The sequence below is a fragment of the Gallinula chloropus genome (genome assembly GCF_964237585.1).
Source record: "Gallinula chloropus genome assembly, chromosome: 17".
Taxonomy (NCBI): Eukaryota; Metazoa; Chordata; class Aves; order Gruiformes; family Rallidae; genus Gallinula; species Gallinula chloropus.
Window position 1 is genome coordinate 11,312,581 of NC_140102.1, and position 17,856 is coordinate 11,330,436.

A 17,856-nucleotide genomic window follows, 5' to 3' on the forward strand; every position below is an offset into this window, starting at 1 on the left:
CCCTGAATTCCTGAAGAATTAATCCTTCTGCTTACAGAACAGTTTCAGATACTTCAGGACCATTTTTTATTGCACAGAGTGAAATGCTGTATGCACTGACTGTGTATAAAAATATTCTGGATCTTTGAAACCTGCCAGGTGCCAGCCTGGCCCTGCTATAATGGACTGGCACAGAGTTCATCTTATTCAGGGTATAAAACACCCCATACCTGCTCTGATTTCTGCCCCCATATTTAACACTAGGAATGTGCTGGGGGCTGAAAGCTCTACAACTGAAGCTTCATTCTGCAGCAGAACTTTAGAGCCTCTTTTTAACACGAAGTAACAAAGACTTAATCTAATATGCTGAATGTGGCACTGAGGAAAACCAGTGCCAAAGCAGAGAAGGAATGGAGTCAGAGCACTGGAGCTGTTGTTTTTAGAGAACAAAAGCTCAAGTCCAGGCACTCAAACATTTAGAACTGGCGTTGCTGTGCAGAGTTTCTGCAGTGAGTGTGCTTGTGAACCCCCTGCCTTTCTGCTCTCTGAAAGATTCCTTGTGCTACTTCCCTGCTTGAGCCTTGGCTGTTTATTCTGTTCCTTCAGGGAGGTGTAAGCTTCAACCAGCTCTGATTTCCTGAAGAAAAAACAACTACTTTCTAGGCACTGCAGAAAATAGAAATTTTATTGTACAAATGTCCATTTTGCCAAGTCCTGTATGCTTAGCTTGTCATCAGGAAAGACAGGATGATAAACTGCCTCTACGTGCTGGAGCCCAGCCATGACTCAGACAAGGGTGGCTGTTTGGGTGACAAGCAGGAGAAAATTAATTTGGCTCTGAGAGTCAATGTTTCCTCCCTTAACACAGGGAGGGGTTTGAAAGCTTGAAGTGGCTGTCAGCCACCTATCTTGTTAAACTTCTTGGCATTAGTAAGGTTACTCCTGCAGCAGTATATTACCATAGACAGGTTATAGAAATGTGCACTTTCTAACACCACTGAGAGTGAGAAAAAGCCAAGGCAAGCATCAGCCCCAAGAGGATGAAGTGATGACCAGTCTTCTGGCTGAACTTCAACATCATGTTAACAGGAGAAAGCAGATTTGTTCCAGTGGGTGAGAGGACAACTGAAATCTTTTCCCCCCTTTTGCCAGTGGGGCTTATGACATCCAGACACAGCCAAAGCAACTATAAGCTTTAATTTCCTCCTCTTCAGTATCATCATCCACAGTATCTGAAGGTTGCTGTTAGCCTAGTAATGGAAGATGGGTTACCTGGTGTTTGTTTTGTTAGGAATTTAAAAATGAGAGGATTCAGCACGCAAGTGGCTGGTTTTGTGATGGTCTCACTACTGTGCAGAGGTGGCTGATTAACAACCTTGTTATGCAGCAGTCAGCAATGCGCCCTGGAAGTGAAAGCAAAGTTCCTAGAGGGTACTGATAATGCTGTGAATTTCTCCTCCATGGAGAATCCATTTAATTCTTCAACTGTATCAGTAGCACAGTATTTTTGTATGTCAAAGTGTATGACTAACTCATTTAACTGCAAACATTTTGAAATAAAGAGTCTTATCAGTGTTGCTTATCTTTCTGAAATGTCAGGGCAACCTAAACCAGGTACTGTGAGCACAGCACAAGGGAGGTTTAGCTCTGCTTTTGTTTTTTAACCCACTGTGGCAACAAAATAGAGCAAGCAATAATACCATACATAGACTAGACTCTCTAGACTATCCTCCCCTGCTAGGAAAGGGGGAAAAAAAAGTCCTACCTGTGAGCTGGAACCAGTACTGGTGCACTATGTAGTCAGAGTCATCTCAATCTCATGCAGGCGGGCAACCAGCTTCTGCACATGATGTCTCTCTTCTAGTTGTGCTTTGGTGAGAGTGTGGATCCTCATCTGCAACTGACAGGGAAGACAACTGCATAAGCTGTTAGTGCAGGATTTTCACAGAGGAAGAGTGAATGAGCTCTAGCAGCCTTTATGTTATCCCACATAACAACCTTTAAGTGACAGGACTGTGCCATTGAGGAACAGACAAGTCCTGGCTGGTGTCAGAGGTAACTGCTGGCCCTGTGGCTGTGTGAGCAGTGTAACTGCAGCCAGTGTAGCTGCTCCACCCGAGGAATAGGAGGTTGGAGACCACATCTGCTGAAGCTACAGCTGCTGTGTAGGTTGGGAACAGCCTGAGGGCAGTCAGTGGGAGCTGGAGTTAGGTTTCTGAACAAGAAGATGCATCTATCCCCACAGCAGTCTTCTCATCAACAGCCCACCTCTGGCAAGAAGCTTCACTTCTCTTGGCCTTTTCATAACTAGTTACTCCACAATTCCTGACAAGCCCCACAGCTGCTGGGCCACGTGCTTAGCAGAGTGATGGCCACTTCAGGAACTTCAGTCTCTTTGCTATTTACACACCTGAGCCAATTCTTCCTGAGCCCCCTGTACTCCATCTTGGTCCTCTGGGTGCGTGCTTGTTTCTAGCCACCTCTGTAGAATCCGTGCCTGCTGCTGACAGGACCTGATAAAATGGATTAGAAGGATTCTTATTCCAATTAGCAGCTCAATGGTCTAAGCCAACTTAGACCTGCAAGTGATACCTGCAATAGGACCCAATTCTTTGTCTCAAACCAGTGAATGGTGAAGTCTTTAAAATGAAGAAATAAAAGGATGCTGGAAAGCTGAGAAGTCTGGGTGAAGGGTGTAGTCTCCCTTTCCTGCTCCTAGTTCCTGACTTCCTCCTTTCCTGACAGTTGAATCTCCCCCCAAGCTCTGTTTTCTTTTAAGCATTTCTGTAAATGCCCTCTCCTTCTAGCAGGGAAGCTGTCTAGCCCCAGACTTCTTTTTTTTAACAGTTGGAAAAACTGAGTCTTCACTCCCTGTGACACCAGAACTGAAAGCTAAAATTTCAGCTGTGCTGCCACCTTCATTTGTCCTGCCACCTTCATTTGTCCTGCCTTCCAATTACAGCCATTAGCACCTCTGTCACTCTTTATCCAAGAGGTATAATTAATTAAACTGCTGAGTACAAAAGACACTGCACATGGACTCTCTCCTACCTCAAGTGAAGTCTTAAAATTAAGAGAAAAAATACAAATCTCTAGAAGCCTTTTCTATTTCATTCACCGTTCTGATGTGAACAGGTGGCTATTTAAAAAGTAGCTACCTAGAAGCATGCAGCATGGAGTTGCTGGCATGAAAGGAAGGCTGGCCACAGGGGCTTTGTAACATACTTGAGTTCCTGCTTCCTGCTGAAGTAGTACTGCATCTGCTGTTGGATGTGTCGGAGTTCAACTTCCAGCTTCCTCTGGAACATCATTTCTTTTCTGGCACCATGCTCCCTTTCTTCCCCTGCAGCTGAACAGAAGGTAGTAGACACAAGCAATGAAGTACAGCAGTTTCATGGAACCCTTCTGAGTCCTTTCCACACATGTACCTGTCCACCCAAAAGGTGGGGTATAATCAGAGGGCAGGAGTCCTGACAGCATTCCAAGCTCTCAAGACTCAGTTTAAACATACAAAAATAAGTGTTCTAATGAGTAGCCTAGTACTACAAATGATGTTTTGGCCTATCCATCCTTCAGTGTTTTACTTTAGAAGTACACAAGTAGTTCCATAGAACACAAGTGTCATGCTCTTGTATAATTAAAACCCCCATCTTGAGAGGTCTTAGACACCATCTGTCCCACTTCCAACCATACTGTAAGTACAGGGAAAGCTTGGAGAACCTTACTGGGTGAATTCTTCCCTTCTGAATCAAGTGCTACTGCACTTCCAGCCTTGTGTACATGAATGCCCCAGCATTTGAGCGCATTCTTGCTGGAAGCAGTCAAACCCTACAGTTCATGTCCTTCAGTGCCTAGATCAGGGCTTTAGCCCCCTGATTTAGCAGAGTCCATAAAATCTTTCCCATCCTAAAATGAAATGACTTACAATCTTCACCTCCTGACACAGGCATACAAGACTGCCTTGTCTCCCTTACATTCTGTGCTGACTTGTGGTCCCACATACGTGGGAGGAGGACACACACACAACCACTATACTTTATATCAGAGGGCCCACCTGTAGTTTGATGACTCCATTTTCTCACCAAGTCTTCAGGTGACAGCAAATGTGGCTGTGGTGGCAACTTCTTCCCCACGGAGTCCTGTTGACAGTCTTGGGAACGGGCTCCTTTGTGACCACTCTCAGGCTGGCCAACTCTCTACAAGGTCAGAATGATACTCTTGTGGGTTTTTTCCTCTAAGGGCTTTCTTGAGTAAGCCCTACAGGTAGGATGTACCTGACCTCCTAAGTCCCTCTGCCACTCAGACATCCCCTGTGGTCACTAAGCCCCTCATGTAAACTCTGCTGCTTCTGTGGTATTTTAAGTAGGCTCTTTCCTTTCCAGCATGGGGATCCTTCATCAGGATTCACACCTCCTGTTCTGTGTGGAACAGGGGAGGTTAAAATGCAGGCATCTACTTGCAGGTGGAATGAATTTCAATCTGAGACTCGGCCGTAGCCACTGGTACTAAACCGAGTTACTCTTCAATCCCTGTAATGCAGGTGGCAAACTGTGAGCACTGAGCTCTCTGAAGGAGCAGCATTCTCCAGTCAATTGCTGGAAAAGCATCCTGCTAGGAAGGAAAAAGGGCATGAATTGCAGTACACCATGCACACAGACTGGCCAGCTAGTGAAATACTGCTACAGTTCTTGGGCATTCACAGCCAGTTAATTTGGTCAGGGTTTAAGATGACAGCCCCATGACCAGAGAGGAGCCACGGGAGGAGAGTGGTGAGCAGCATCCATGTCAACAGCAAACCAGTAAGCACAGTAGTGTTCCCTTCAGCAGTACACTCACCAGTTTGGCTCCAGCTCTCATTTGGGGCACAAAAGATGGGGACCATAGCTGTGGCCTCTGAGCAGCACAGTGCACATCCCGTGTCCACAGTGGTACAGGCTGGAGAGGAGCACGTGTGAGAGATGGATAGGAACGAGTGGTATTGCCCACCTGACATTTACAGGCACTATCTTCCACTGGAGGTGTTGGCATTAAGTCCCTGGTCTGTGCAGAACATTTGTTCACAGATGTTTGCTGAAAGGGTGCCTCTGACCTGTGAAGGCAGAAGGACAAGGTCCTTGTACATTGCAACCTGTTGGTCTCGTCCCTTGCAGTCAGCACAAAGAGAGAGGATCTTGTTATTCCCTTGCACAGAGGTGTGCAGTAGCTGCTTTACCATGAGGGGGAACCCCCAATTTATGGAGGGAAAAAAACCCCAGAGAGAAAAAACCATCACAATAGTTTAAAAAAAAAAAAAAAGGAAGCAAAACACTTACAAGTTTCCATTACTCCTACCTGCCCTGCAGGCTGAAACAAGTTCTTGAGAGCTGTGAATTCAACCCATCAAGAACATCCTGCCTTATTCAGGCTTGGGGACAAGAGAAAGCAGGGAGCAGAAGCAGCAATCTCAGGCTTTGACATGAAATGGATAGGTATTTCCCTTCTCTCAAGCTTATGACAGAACAGTTTCACAAATAAAGAGCTGTCTAAACATCTGCTTAAAAGCAACTTCAGCTTCTATAGTAAGAGCAGTTTGAGCTGCTTTTTTATATGAAGCAGGCAAGAAACATGGAGTTTGAGGTCACTATGGCCTTTTGATAGCATACAGCAGGCCCATGATTACTCAATGTTGTGTGTTACAAAGGCACAGGGATCAGAGGGGATAAGCATAAGACCCACTGTAAGTCATCCACTTCACTTTTAAAAACAGATTTCCTACCTAGTGAAAGGAGGTTCCAGCAGTTCCTTGTTTTCTGGGCATTCCAGAATGAAGTCAGGCCTCTCTGGGGGTAACCTCACCTGTCGAATAGCACTTCTGAAGAGAACAAAACAGAACCTGTTATGTCCCAGCTTCATTATTATTTTAAATAGGCATAAAGTGGTGGCATTGCACCTAAAGAAACAGTCCTATCCCATCATTCACCCCTGCTCTGCAACATTCCCCTTGCATACAATGATAATTTTTAAAGATTAAGTTTCAGCCTGTATTAATATCACAGTCTGCTTCACCATATGGGTAACTGCCAACATAAGGAGTGGCAGAAGGGACAGAACTGCATTTACCTGCTTAAAGAAATGTCCAGCTACCACCTTATTTCCCTGTAAAGATCCTGTTCTAGACTGAGGAGCTTCACAGAAGGTTCTTCCTTGCAATTGCCCCAGTAAGAGCTTTTTAAGGAATAGCTTCCTCAGAGGAAAGGAAGGGGAAAGAAGAAATTTCAGTTTCTATACAGCTGGCATCTTGATGTTAATCATTTCATCAGGACCTATATATGACTTCAGTGAAAGAAAGAGGAGCTTCATGACAGCTCCAGGTTGCTCAGGCAAGAGAAGTTCTCTCATGATGGTAGAGGTTTCATCACATGCATTGTTCAAATGTTTGTGTAATTCTTCTCATGCCAAACGACCAACACTCCATGAATTCAGAGTTTGATACTGGGAAATACAGTGTAGAGCTGAGCTGACTCTACCTGTGTAAGTATAAAGTCTTTTGTTGTTTGTGGGCTGATGCATACATTATACAGCCACTTGTGCACAGCTCTGCAATGCCAGCTGTATGGTGCAGGGTCAGAGAAAGAGAACTAACAGAACTAACAGTTATCAGTGTGGAAACTTAGAAATACCAAAGTGAGAGACAGAGTGTGCATGAGAGACACACTACATACATGCAAAACTACATATATCCCAGAGAAACTCAGGAGGGACTAGAATCTTACACTCACAGATCACTGAGCATTGAGTCCCCATCAGCAGACTGAAAAGGTAGATGACAGTATTTTGAAGGCCATCGTTCTTCCTCTACTGAACGTCCTCTTGTCTCAGGGCTGACATCAGGTGCTTTAAATATGACTTGTTTCTTCAGTGGTGGCAGAACAGAACAGGGCTTATGTAATTTCTTGGAGAGTGCCTTCTGTTTCCACAGCATGGCACAACAATACACTGACTGGTGAAGGTTGTGGGCTGCCTGCCAACACAAAGAATAGATGGCTGAGAATAGGAAGCAACACCATGCCACCCAGTGAGAACACCACCAAGAAAGGAACAGAGATTTCTGATGACCTCACACCCACACCAGCTCTCTAAGCTAAATTAGCAGGTCTACTGCAGTAACATTTGGGTAAGGAGAATTATCTGAGTGTTTCTTGCAACAATGCAGGCTGCACATTTGCAAACAGAACAACTATTGCCTTGAAAACCAGGAAAAGAGCTGGGAAAGCTGCCCAGGAGCAGGAAGACAGCAATCAGTACAGGACCCCATCGTCTTTTCCACACACAGGGCTGGGCTGATACTCAAAGAAGTGACACTAACCCACACTGGAAGGTATGAGTGGTGCTAAAGCTAAGACAGGACAAGGGGGAATGGATTAAAGCTAAAGGAAGGAAGGTTTAAATTGGATATTAGGGGGAAAGTTTTTTACAGAGAGAGTGGTGAGGTGCTGGAACAGGCTGCCCAGAGAGGTGGTGGATGCCTCATCCCTGGGGGTGTTCTAGGCCAGGTTGGATGGGGCCCTGGGCAACCTTGTGTAGCTCCAGGCCTGGAGGTGGGTGGCCCTGCCTGTGGCAGGGAGGGTGGAACTGTGTGATCCTTGGGGTCCCTTCCAACCCAGACCAGTCTATGATTCTATGATTAGATGCAGCCTCTAATACCTCATGCTAGCACAGAACTGAGAGGCTCATACCACAAGCAAAGGTCTCATCCAGCTATATTGTCTGCAGTAGGAATTGGGCAGTTTTGAAGCAGCATCATTAAGAAAGGTTCCCAATTAGCAGAACAAGTCTGCAGTGCTCTCGTCTGGGACGAATGAAAGGACACAGCGTTTTGCTTTGAACCTCAAACAAAAGGGGATGTCAGACCCAAACAAGAGCTGCAATGGAGGGCTCCAAAACACAGACACACACAGAGGATCAGAGCAGACCAGTCCTGGATGTGTCTGAGCAATACCTTCTCCTTTGCCTTCAGCTGGCACTGGGCCCAGCCCTGCCCCTGCAACTGTTTCACACCAGAGGTGTTTCCCAAAACCCAGGCTCCACCTTCTCTCAGAAGAACAGCAGGGCAAACTCCTGTGGCTTTTTCAACGCCATCATTCTTCTGCTTTTGTCCCTTGGAAACTCTGAGCCAAGCATCAAATACCTACAGCACGAACAACAGACAGCTGCGATTGTTACCGAGACCAGAGCTGGGCCAGGGCCTCCCCCTGCAGACAAGACATGGACAGCAACAGGCAGAGCTACAGCAGGACACTGCCTGCTGCAAGGACAAAGGGACAGGGATCTGTGCCAGCTGAGGCTGGATGGGGAAAAACGTGCAGGGTTTTTAATCTGATAAGAGGATCTAGGGACAGTTTTCCAGCATCCTAAAATAACATATAACACCCCAAAGATGAAAGGCAACTGATATTCAGCAGGGGCTCTGCTGTCTGCAGTCAGATCTGCACAGGACATACGCATCTGCAAATGCTGCCCCTGACCCCACACATCCTTACCTTCCTCTGCAAGGAAAGGGACCAGTGCCACAATGCTTGCACTGTCTTCTGCTTTTCCCATTGCTGCTGCAGCATCTGTCAGGGACAAAAATATTGCACAGCAACCAGCTTAGGAGTTTTCATATCTCACACCATGAAGGAGCCAAAAGGAGCATCAACCAAACACGAAGAGCACAATAACCTGCTCAGTTCAGCAGTATATGGCAAGGTATCTTTTATGCCAGTGGAACCAAAAACACAGAAGTGTTTAAGGGAGTCTTTGTGGTCCTCATGTGTAAATGGAATATGAAGGAGAAGGGCTAAGCAAGGAGCTTGATAACTACTAGGGGACAGGTCCTCACCCGGATCTTCCAGCAAGAGAAGGAAGCAGAGCAAAGTCTACGAGTCATTAGCTGATCTCCCTGTCTCTGTAGTAGCTGTAAGGCAATCAAAACAGTGAGTCACTTGCAGACAAACCCCACTTATCTGAGCCAAATTATACTAGAGCAGAACAGGTACCAAACAGCCTTCATCACCTTCCCTTTGTTCTGTCAGGGGCACCCTCAATATTTAAGGGCTCTATGGTGTAACCCCATTTGCACACCTCTGTGAGCCCAGCAAGGACTTCATTAACTGTGAATGATCCCACTGGCAAGCCCAGCTTGTCATCTCCAGTATCAAAGCTGCTTCAGGTAAAACACAGGCTTGTTCCTCCCCAGTGCACAAGGCTGTCATACTCCTCAGCCAAGGCTACCATCCCCTTCACAGGGAATGCAGCCTGCTCCTCCATACCCACAACCTCCCACCCTGGGTCACTGGCTGGGGAGGTTGCTGTTCCTTCTCACCATTTTCCCAAGGCACTGCTGATGATATTTCTTCCATTTCAGCAGGTATTTCTGCAGGAGGTACTGCTGGTGGTGCTGTGCTGCCCTGTGCTGCTGGGCCCTCAGCACTAAAGAGTCCCTTGTTAACTTCCTCCAGTGAAGAAACAGGGTCTGTAAATGCACTGTTAGAAGATAAATTAACTATTGTGCCAGAAGGAAACTGTTACTCAGAGACTATTGAGTGACCAGCTGCTCTTCCAGACTGATTTAGCAATACTTAGCACCAACAATGCTCAGCACTAGGAGGAAGGATCATGAAACACTTCAGGTAACAGTGAGCTGTGACTTGCAAGTCTTCCCTGCTGCCTTCAACATACCCTAACATCTTTAGGAGATGATGTGCCTTTCTGCACTTATGTCCCCATGTCCAGAGCACAGCTGGGACCATGCAAATGCTGCAGACTTTGAGGGCCTTTCTTAAAATTAATAGTGGAAAATGTCATTGAGGAAGGAAGCGTTATCATCCCTTAGAGAGAGAAGCAAAAGTCACACAAGAAGCCTTCAACAGATCACTGGAGGCCCAAGTCATTTCCCATTCTATGGGGATGTCCTTTGTAGGCTTGATAGCCCATCCACTCATTGTGTTTGTACAGATGACACAAAAGATTGCCCTACTAATCCATGTCTGTCTGAGGGTCATACACAGATAACACTTCTGAGAGTTTAGTAGCTCTGCCAGCTCACCTCTGTCCAAATGTTTTCTGGCCTCTGTCACAGCTGCCACCTTCTGCTGACGACACCACACTTGTAGGGAGGCAGTGTATCTCCACTGCAGCAACACCTGAAGACACAATGCAAATGAGAGACTGGATGCAGACTGACACTACAGCATTCTTTGGAAGGGAAAGCAGTGGGCTCCAGTTTGCTGCCACCAGAATCATTCCTATCTCATTTTTCACATAAAGCTCAGGAGCACAGCACAAACTTCCTACAAATTAAATACAGCAGTATTCCAGAGAGTCCTCCCTGGCATTTTTCAAGGTATTCTTCTTCTCCTCTGCCTACCTGTTCCCCTTCCCAAGTAATACCACTATGCTGTGTCATACTTCTGGTTTTCTCTGCCTTCTAGGAAGTAGGGCAAAAGAAAGGAAGAGCGGAAACCATGAGCTCAGAGAAAACAGTTTCAGAGATGCATGTAAAAAGAAGATAGAACTCTAACATGTATGCTTAGACCTTGGTATCTGCTGTACAGACCCTACCTTTGACAAGATTGCTCTCCTGTAGTGCTCATCTGCCTTAGCTTCACACAGAAGTGCAAGGGCATTTTCTCTCCATGTACACAGCAGCTGTCTGAAGGCAAAATAAATTAAAAATTAAAACAACACACACAAAACATTAAGAATGATTCTCACTTGTTCATTTGGCACCTTCACCACTCACAAGGGAACTGAAACTAGCTGCCTCTATAAACTCAGTCTTGTAAATCAACTTCTGCCCCTTGAGGTCTCCATTGGAAAGATTGCAAAAGCAGAATACACTCTTAAACCTAACATCTTAAGCTGAGTCAGTCAGGCTCTGCACACGACTGAAGCTCTAGAGCATAAAAACAAATGATGGAGTTAAAACTAAAGCAACTGCAACCAAAGGGATACTATCTTTAATTGCTCTCCTCACTGTAATGCAAGACAGCCTCTATATCTTTCAAGTTGCTTTAGTATGACAGCAGTCAGAATCCAGGCACCACAGGGAATGACACAGTTTACTGTCTGCTGTCTCTCATGGGACTAAACAGAGATTAAAAATAAAGTACAGAGCAAACCAGGTGTCAATCCAGGAAGAGGTTAACTTCTTTTAGCTAGATGGCCTGCACAGAAACAGCAAGGCATGGCTGAGTCAATTCCCAGCACTGAACAGGCAAGAACAGCCAAGGGTGGCAGAGTGAAGGCAGGCAGTAACTGGACTGCAGCCTGTGCTGCAGCAGGAAGCGCAGGCTCACCGCAGCAGTCGTCTCCTGTGCCACTTCTCCTTTTCAGCTACTTGGTGTAGAATGCACTTTATGTTACACTGGTAACTCTGCAAGAAAAGCAGTGAGAAGTAAAATTTCCCTCAACTGTAAACATCTCTGAGGAGAGAAGACATCTGGAAAGTCTTAGTAGCAGCTTAGGAGAGCACTAGCTGCAGTACAGCATAGAAAAAACCCAGAGTGACAGCCACTGAAATTGAATGCTGCTTTTCTGAGCTCAGCAGTCATTACACACCAGTTACTACCAGCTGTTATATACCCTTCACCAAAGACACCAGATTAGGTTGGTTCTTTTGCTCTCAAAAGAAACATTAGAGCTTATACAGCCCCACCTATGATAGCCTGCATTCTACTTCACACCCTTGGTGTGTAAGCACCTAGAGTGAAACAGTGTGGCAGCTCTTCGGTTCTCACTGAAACATTGAAGCACAGACAAGTCTCACAAAGAAAAGGACATCCCTTCCTACCTTCCAGGCTGCCAAGGTCTTGCTCAGTAAGGTGTGCTGATAGTGCATGTCTGCTTGCACCAGCTTCCTCCATTTCTCACGCTGATGTGCCACGTACTGTAAGAAGAGAGGAGGAAAAAAAACCCCAAAAACATACACACAGCAGAGGAAAACAGGCACAGCAGAGAGCAGAGGGGAAAGGACCACTCACAGTCTCTGGGGAAACATCAATCTTTTGCCTTGCTATCTCTCACTCAGACTGGTGCTGTACTCTGCCAGTCCTCCAAAAGGCCTAGTTGAGACTATTTTCTCCCCACCCCACCACCTCTTTAGGAATCCTCTTAAAGACTCAAGTTAACATCTCCAGACCAATGGGCTAGCACAAACTCCAAAATTTCTTGTAGGTTCTCAAGCCATGCTGGAAGGTGCAATTTGTACCTTGTGGCATGGCAAGGAAAAGGCCCAGGGTAGAAGTGGAATGCCACCTGACAGGGCCTGATGGGCCTTGTACCGAGCACACACCATGGCCTTGCTGCCAGTTTCTAGCTTGAGTAAAGTCTGAGGACATACACATTATTTCATCACACTGATTCCAGGCACAGATAAGTCTCCTGAGCTATAGGCCCGTTCTCACTACACCTGGGCAAGTGAACAAGAAGTCAAGGAACTCCCCCTCCTCCCTACCCAACTCCTGTTCCACCCACGCTGAACTGGTTTTATCCACCTGGAAAGGATGAGAGCTTAGGAATGACTAGTGTTTAAAATGAATGATGTAATCTCTAGCCATAGGGTACAAGCAATCTGAACAGTACAAAAAGGACTCAAAATTTTCCCCATCTGTTAACTCTCTCACCTCCCTCCACTTGTTCCAAGACTGCTGCAGACACTGTGAATAGTGAAATCTTAAGGCTTGCATCTCCTTGAGCCTCCTATTGAAAAAAGAATTGAATTATTTCTCCCACAATGCAATCCGTGGTACTGTTACTAACTACAATCCTCTCTAACAGAGGCATGAATCCACACTTGCAATTTTCAGGAAGTCATTTACTGAAAGACAAATCTGCAATTTGTCTCCACAATTGAGGAGTCAGAGTCCTAGTGAATTCAATGCTGCTTTGTCAAAAGTAGGCCATCACAGAGCCAATCCCAATAATTGCCCCTTTTGAAAAAAAACAAAACACCTTCTTACTCTGTTTTTCTCTTCTGAGTATTTTGCTTCCACAGACAGAAAGCCTTTAGCAGCAGCAGGTTACTATAGTGATCTGTTGCACGAACCAAACCCTCTTGCTCCTCCAAAGACATAGCTGTTCTTCTACGCCAGATGCACCAGGAGCAACGCAGTAATTGCCTTTCAAAATGAAGTACAGCCTACAATGGAAAGGAGGTGGCAATAAATTCATGACACAGACCAGTTCCAAACAACAGAAGAAAATTCTTTCAAGGTGACAGCCACAGAACTGTCCAACGTTTGTTTGCTCCTCACACTGAACAGCAAGGGACATAGGTTAAAGTGAATGTGTTCTACCTATATGCATGTGGATAGACAGTGCTAGAAGGAAACAGCCAGCCAAAGAGAGGAGAAACACAGGCTGACAATTAGCATGTGAAGGACTCCCAACCACTGATAAGCTCCAGAAACCAGTCCTGTTCAATTCACAAGAACTGATAGTCTCAGAACACCAAGAGTCAGCCCTATCTGCAAAAGGCCACCCACCCATGCTACCATCACCTACCAGTTGTGCAACTTAGACAACACAGCAGGCAGCAGTGGCTGCTATACATGAAGACTGTGAGATTATATATAGTTTAGGAAATGAAGGACCCCTCCAAGGGATTTTCTGGACATCTACCAAGAAGCAACTAGTTTATGCACTTCTTGAATAGGTTGGGGTTGGCTCTTTATTACTATTATTGTTTCAAGCAGGTAACTATGAAAGGGTGTGAGAAACAGAGCTCATGGATATTTGTTGAGTGAGGGAATGGGTGAATGGACTGTGTGAATGGTTCTCCTCTAGTAACAACAGCTTTATTCTATTGTTAATGAGCAGCTTGATTTAAAACAGTGACTAGTAAATGTTGCTTGTAATCTGGTTCCTCTGACTTGATCACACACACACACACACACCAAAGTACAGGGAATTTACAACACCCAGGTCCATCTCATGTCAGCTGATGATGAAATCACCCCCTCTCTTTCCTAAGCAAGGCCAGGTGGAAGTTACATTTACCTTCTCCTCTCCCATTCGGTATTCTTGCTGCTCACACACCTTCAGCAACCATGTGTCAAACACTTGTCTCATCAAAACCCTCCTGCAAGCAGAAAGGGAGAATGTCAGTTCTGGGGAGAACTCCTTCAGGAAAGAAATTTTATGAACATCAACAGGTCAATCCAACCCATCTGTAACTTAGTTACTTCATTTTTCATATCACACAGGCCCTCTTTGGAAATAAGGCAGCTGTATGTCCTCATTATTCTCTGGGTTAAAAACCAGACAAAGTGACCCCTGAAATCTTACCCAGAATACATGAGACTTGACTAATGAATTTTCTGAAGTTACCAGAACTCCCTGCTTTCACCCAGGTCATTCCAAAGACCATTCTGACTTCTGACCAACTCATTTTATTTATAAACACGAGGAATAACTTATTATATAACCTTTTATTTCTTCTCTACTGTAAATACAATCCACTCCTTCCTCCCTTGAAAGAAACATACTCTATTAAAAAATATAAACCAAACAAAAATAAGCCCATTGTAATTGGTTTCTTTTTATTTTTTCAAACCCAATTAAGAACCAACAGACAGAGGAAGTACAAGAATCAAACATATACCCTTTCAACTCCATCATCACACACAGGCACTCCCCATCAAATTCCACAGGTCAAGTTTAAAAGTCTTTTGACTGCTTTATTAAGGTTGACTTATTCCTAGAACTAAATAAATTTAGGCTCTACCAAAAAAGCCTCACCTTCACTCTCACAGTACCTCTAGCATACATGAGCCATCAACTCCCCCACTCCTCCCTACAGTAAGGCAAGAGGAAATGTTCTGAGCTTTGTCCATGCTCAAGCTGCAACGTTCTGCTCTGACCAAACATCCAGCTCTTAAATCCCAGGAGACTCAGAGCTGGGCTTAGTCAGCTCCTGCTCGTATTTCACAGGAGAAACCAGAGATGTAAATTGTCCATTATTCACAGAAAATAAGAACAATTGGCACTAGGATGCTCATGCTCCCAAAGGCCCCAATATCCCACATTTGTACATATTTCTCTGCTTACCTATACCGGGCATGAGCCACTGATGTTAAGGCCTGCTGCAGCTGTTCCTCCTTCTCTTCCAAACGGGACTTCCAGCGGTTCCAGAACTTCCGAAGCACCTGAATCCAAACACCAAAGACATGAAAAGACACCAGATATCAAGGAAGAAAAAGAATGCAAAGAAAGAAGTTACTAAATGTCCTACTAAAACCACATGCTGCAATGCTTGCCTCCTGCACTGCCTCATCTACCAAACTTCTTGAACCAGAAAAATTCAGAGCAGGTTATACAAGAACAAGTCATCATAAATGTAGGAAAACAGAAAATGAAAATAACATGTTTAAAACTGACAGCTGACTTACACAGGAGATGTTCTGTGGCTATTAGTATTTAGGAACAAAGCCACTAATGGAGTAGAAAAGTGTTTTGTAGGGGAAAATGGAAGCCAACAGCACAGCTCAAGGAAAACTAACACAGGAATAAAGAGGTGAAACTCACCGTAACTTGATGCTGATGGTAGGACAGATTTTTTCTCATTTGCTGCAGTCGAGTGTTCATGACATTCTGCCAAAGACCCTTAAACCCAAGTTTCTGTAAGGAGAAATGTACACAACCAACATAATCCACATCAGTAAGTACAGGTACCTATTAAACTGGCTGCTCTTCCAATTTATCTATGATGCTACCCCTAGCAATAGGTAATAATTATGACTTTGTCAAAGCCATGTATTAAATTCTTCTCACAAATTGTCACTTCTCCAGCTAAACTAAAATTCCCTTCCACTTGTCCAGGGTTTTATTGCCAAACATCTAACCCCTTATACAGCTATTAACACCACTACCCAAGCCCTTCCCCATTTTATCTTGTCCTTCAGTTCAAGATTCATTAACTTGCTCCTTATCAAGCATAGGATAGATTCACTTGCCTTTTAGGTCTCCAATCCCACAATACTTTGATTCAGGGATGAACATGGTAAATTACATGATGAGAGCATCCTTCCTGCCTTAAAATGCTCTTATAGTCACTAATGGTTTCTATCATTCTATGATTCTATGATCTAAACAGGTTTGCTGCCATTCTTTTCCTGATCCGTACTGTTCCACACTTGAAAACAATTCAGTTCAAAAAAACCTGGAGGTTTGTCTGTACCCACTTTTCAGACAGTCCTCAAGGATTTTAGTTTAAAAAAAAAATACCACACAACAAAAAAACCCTCACCCAAATGCCCACACATATGCAATAAACTATCTGTGGACTCATGTGAAAAGAAGGAAACTACAGAAGGAAAGAACTACAGAAGGAAAAAATAACTCCTGTGGCAAAACAGTGTAAGCAGGCAGATACATTTAGGGTGGAGGTGAGAAGCAAACAAAAAAAAAAAATCAGGGAAAATCAAGAGGAAAATGCAGTTTCATGGTGAAATGGCCAGGGAACATGGTAGCCATCAAGATAAATCTGTCACTTCACCAGTTTCCAAATTGGAAGAATAGCTGCTTTGGAGAGCAGCGTTGTTTCCCCATTTGGATTCAACCAGCAGATTCCAGAGTAGTTGGAATTTAGAAACCTGATACCAGATCCAAACTCACCCTGGCAGAAAATGGTGGATCCCCACATACCACCCACACACCACTGGTATCAAAGGCACACTGCCAGTCAGAAGTATTCAGCTTCTCTCCACAGTCTCTTCCGCCCGACACATCGCAGTGCTCTTACCAACAGATGATGTTTGTAGTGGTTTTCAGCCAGCTCACACAGGCGAGTCTCTTCCACACACAGCACAACATCTGTCACTGAGTTAAAGTATCTTTTACACAGGAACATCCTTGCTGATACACACACAGCCTTCTCCCACAGAGGGGCACTAGATCTCCATCTAATTTTGCTTTGGCATTTGAATTTCCTGCACTGAGATGTGCAAGCTTTGATTACAGCCAAGTTTTTAGATTCTGCTGGCTTGCCACAATACATTTCTGAGTCACTGTTAAGTAAGGAATTCCTCTCCAACCTTAAATTATCTTATGCAGGCTCTTAGCTGTCAACAGGCTAGCACACTGTAATTGCAACTCTTTATTCATTGTTAGTATGGCCTCACATACATCTTTCTAATGATAATGTTTGCTGTCACTGATGCTACTGCACGACATTCCTGCTTATTAACCAGATCCTTCCCCTGAGGAAATGTTTTTAACTGGTCCCTGTTAGGGACTAAATACAAACTGGATACAATGCTTCCAGTGTAGAAAGGCTCTCCGCACAGCAATCCTTGCTGCTAGTTTTTCAACATCCTTTTGATTGGCACGCCTCCTTCTCCTGCATTGCCATGACAGCCGCCAATCCGAGAAACACCGCCAGACTATCCTGCCCTGGTGATGCTCTTGGGCCAGATCTAGAAAACAAACATACTAATTACTCATGAAGCCATGACATTTAAGCCACTGTTTTGGATGTGACAGAAGCTCTAACACTGAAAAACGGTGGTTAAGAATTCACAGTAACAGTCAGCTGTGGCCTGTGCTTCTTACTGCTCTCAAAGGCAGTTTTAAAGCAGTAACATTCTTCCCTTCAGAAGGGAAGTTAAGATGCTGTGTCACTTGTTCAACCTAGAGTCATAGAATGGTCTGGGTTGGAAGGGACCCCAAGGATCATAGAGTTCCAACCCCCCTGCCACAGGCAGGGCCACCAACCTCCAGGCCTGGAGCTACACAAGGTTGTCCAGGGCCCCATCCAACCTGACCTTGAACACCCCCAGGGATGGGGCTTCCACCACCTCTCTGGGCAGCCTGTTCCAGCACCTCACCACTCTCTCTGTAAAGAACTTCCCCCTAATA

General features: G+C 44.9%; 1 protein-coding gene across 1 annotated transcript in view; it reads right to left on the reverse strand.

Moving 5' to 3' along the window:
* Positions 1 to 628: 628 nt before the first annotated feature.
* The window catches only part of SFI1 (SFI1 centrin binding protein), a gene marked incomplete at its 5' end in the record, with an annotated part of 29,049 nt that continues 11,821 nt past the window's right edge, over positions 629 to 17,856 (reverse strand). The window contains 23 exons of the mRNA XM_084272061.1: positions 629 to 1,382; positions 1,745 to 1,879; positions 2,390 to 2,492; positions 3,205 to 3,328; positions 4,034 to 4,175; positions 4,816 to 5,122; positions 5,735 to 5,830; positions 6,738 to 6,979; positions 7,958 to 8,146; positions 8,499 to 8,573; positions 8,840 to 8,914; positions 9,323 to 9,483; positions 10,046 to 10,142; positions 10,561 to 10,651; positions 11,298 to 11,374; positions 11,792 to 11,887; positions 12,624 to 12,699; positions 12,960 to 13,138; positions 13,999 to 14,080; positions 15,049 to 15,146; positions 15,526 to 15,618; positions 16,742 to 16,812; positions 17,253 to 17,414. Coding sequence (XP_084128187.1) covers positions 1,772 to 1,879; positions 2,390 to 2,492; positions 3,205 to 3,328; positions 4,034 to 4,175; positions 4,816 to 5,122; positions 5,735 to 5,830; positions 6,738 to 6,979; positions 7,958 to 8,146; positions 8,499 to 8,573; positions 8,840 to 8,914; positions 9,323 to 9,483; positions 10,046 to 10,142; positions 10,561 to 10,651; positions 11,298 to 11,374; positions 11,792 to 11,887; positions 12,624 to 12,699; positions 12,960 to 13,138; positions 13,999 to 14,080; positions 15,049 to 15,146; positions 15,526 to 15,618; positions 16,742 to 16,812; positions 17,253 to 17,414 — 2,744 coding nt within the window. The 3' untranslated portion in view covers positions 629 to 1,382; positions 1,745 to 1,771. The remainder of the gene's footprint in view (positions 1,383 to 1,744; positions 1,880 to 2,389; positions 2,493 to 3,204; positions 3,329 to 4,033; positions 4,176 to 4,815; positions 5,123 to 5,734; positions 5,831 to 6,737; positions 6,980 to 7,957; positions 8,147 to 8,498; positions 8,574 to 8,839; positions 8,915 to 9,322; positions 9,484 to 10,045; positions 10,143 to 10,560; positions 10,652 to 11,297; positions 11,375 to 11,791; positions 11,888 to 12,623; positions 12,700 to 12,959; positions 13,139 to 13,998; positions 14,081 to 15,048; positions 15,147 to 15,525; positions 15,619 to 16,741; positions 16,813 to 17,252; positions 17,415 to 17,856) is intronic.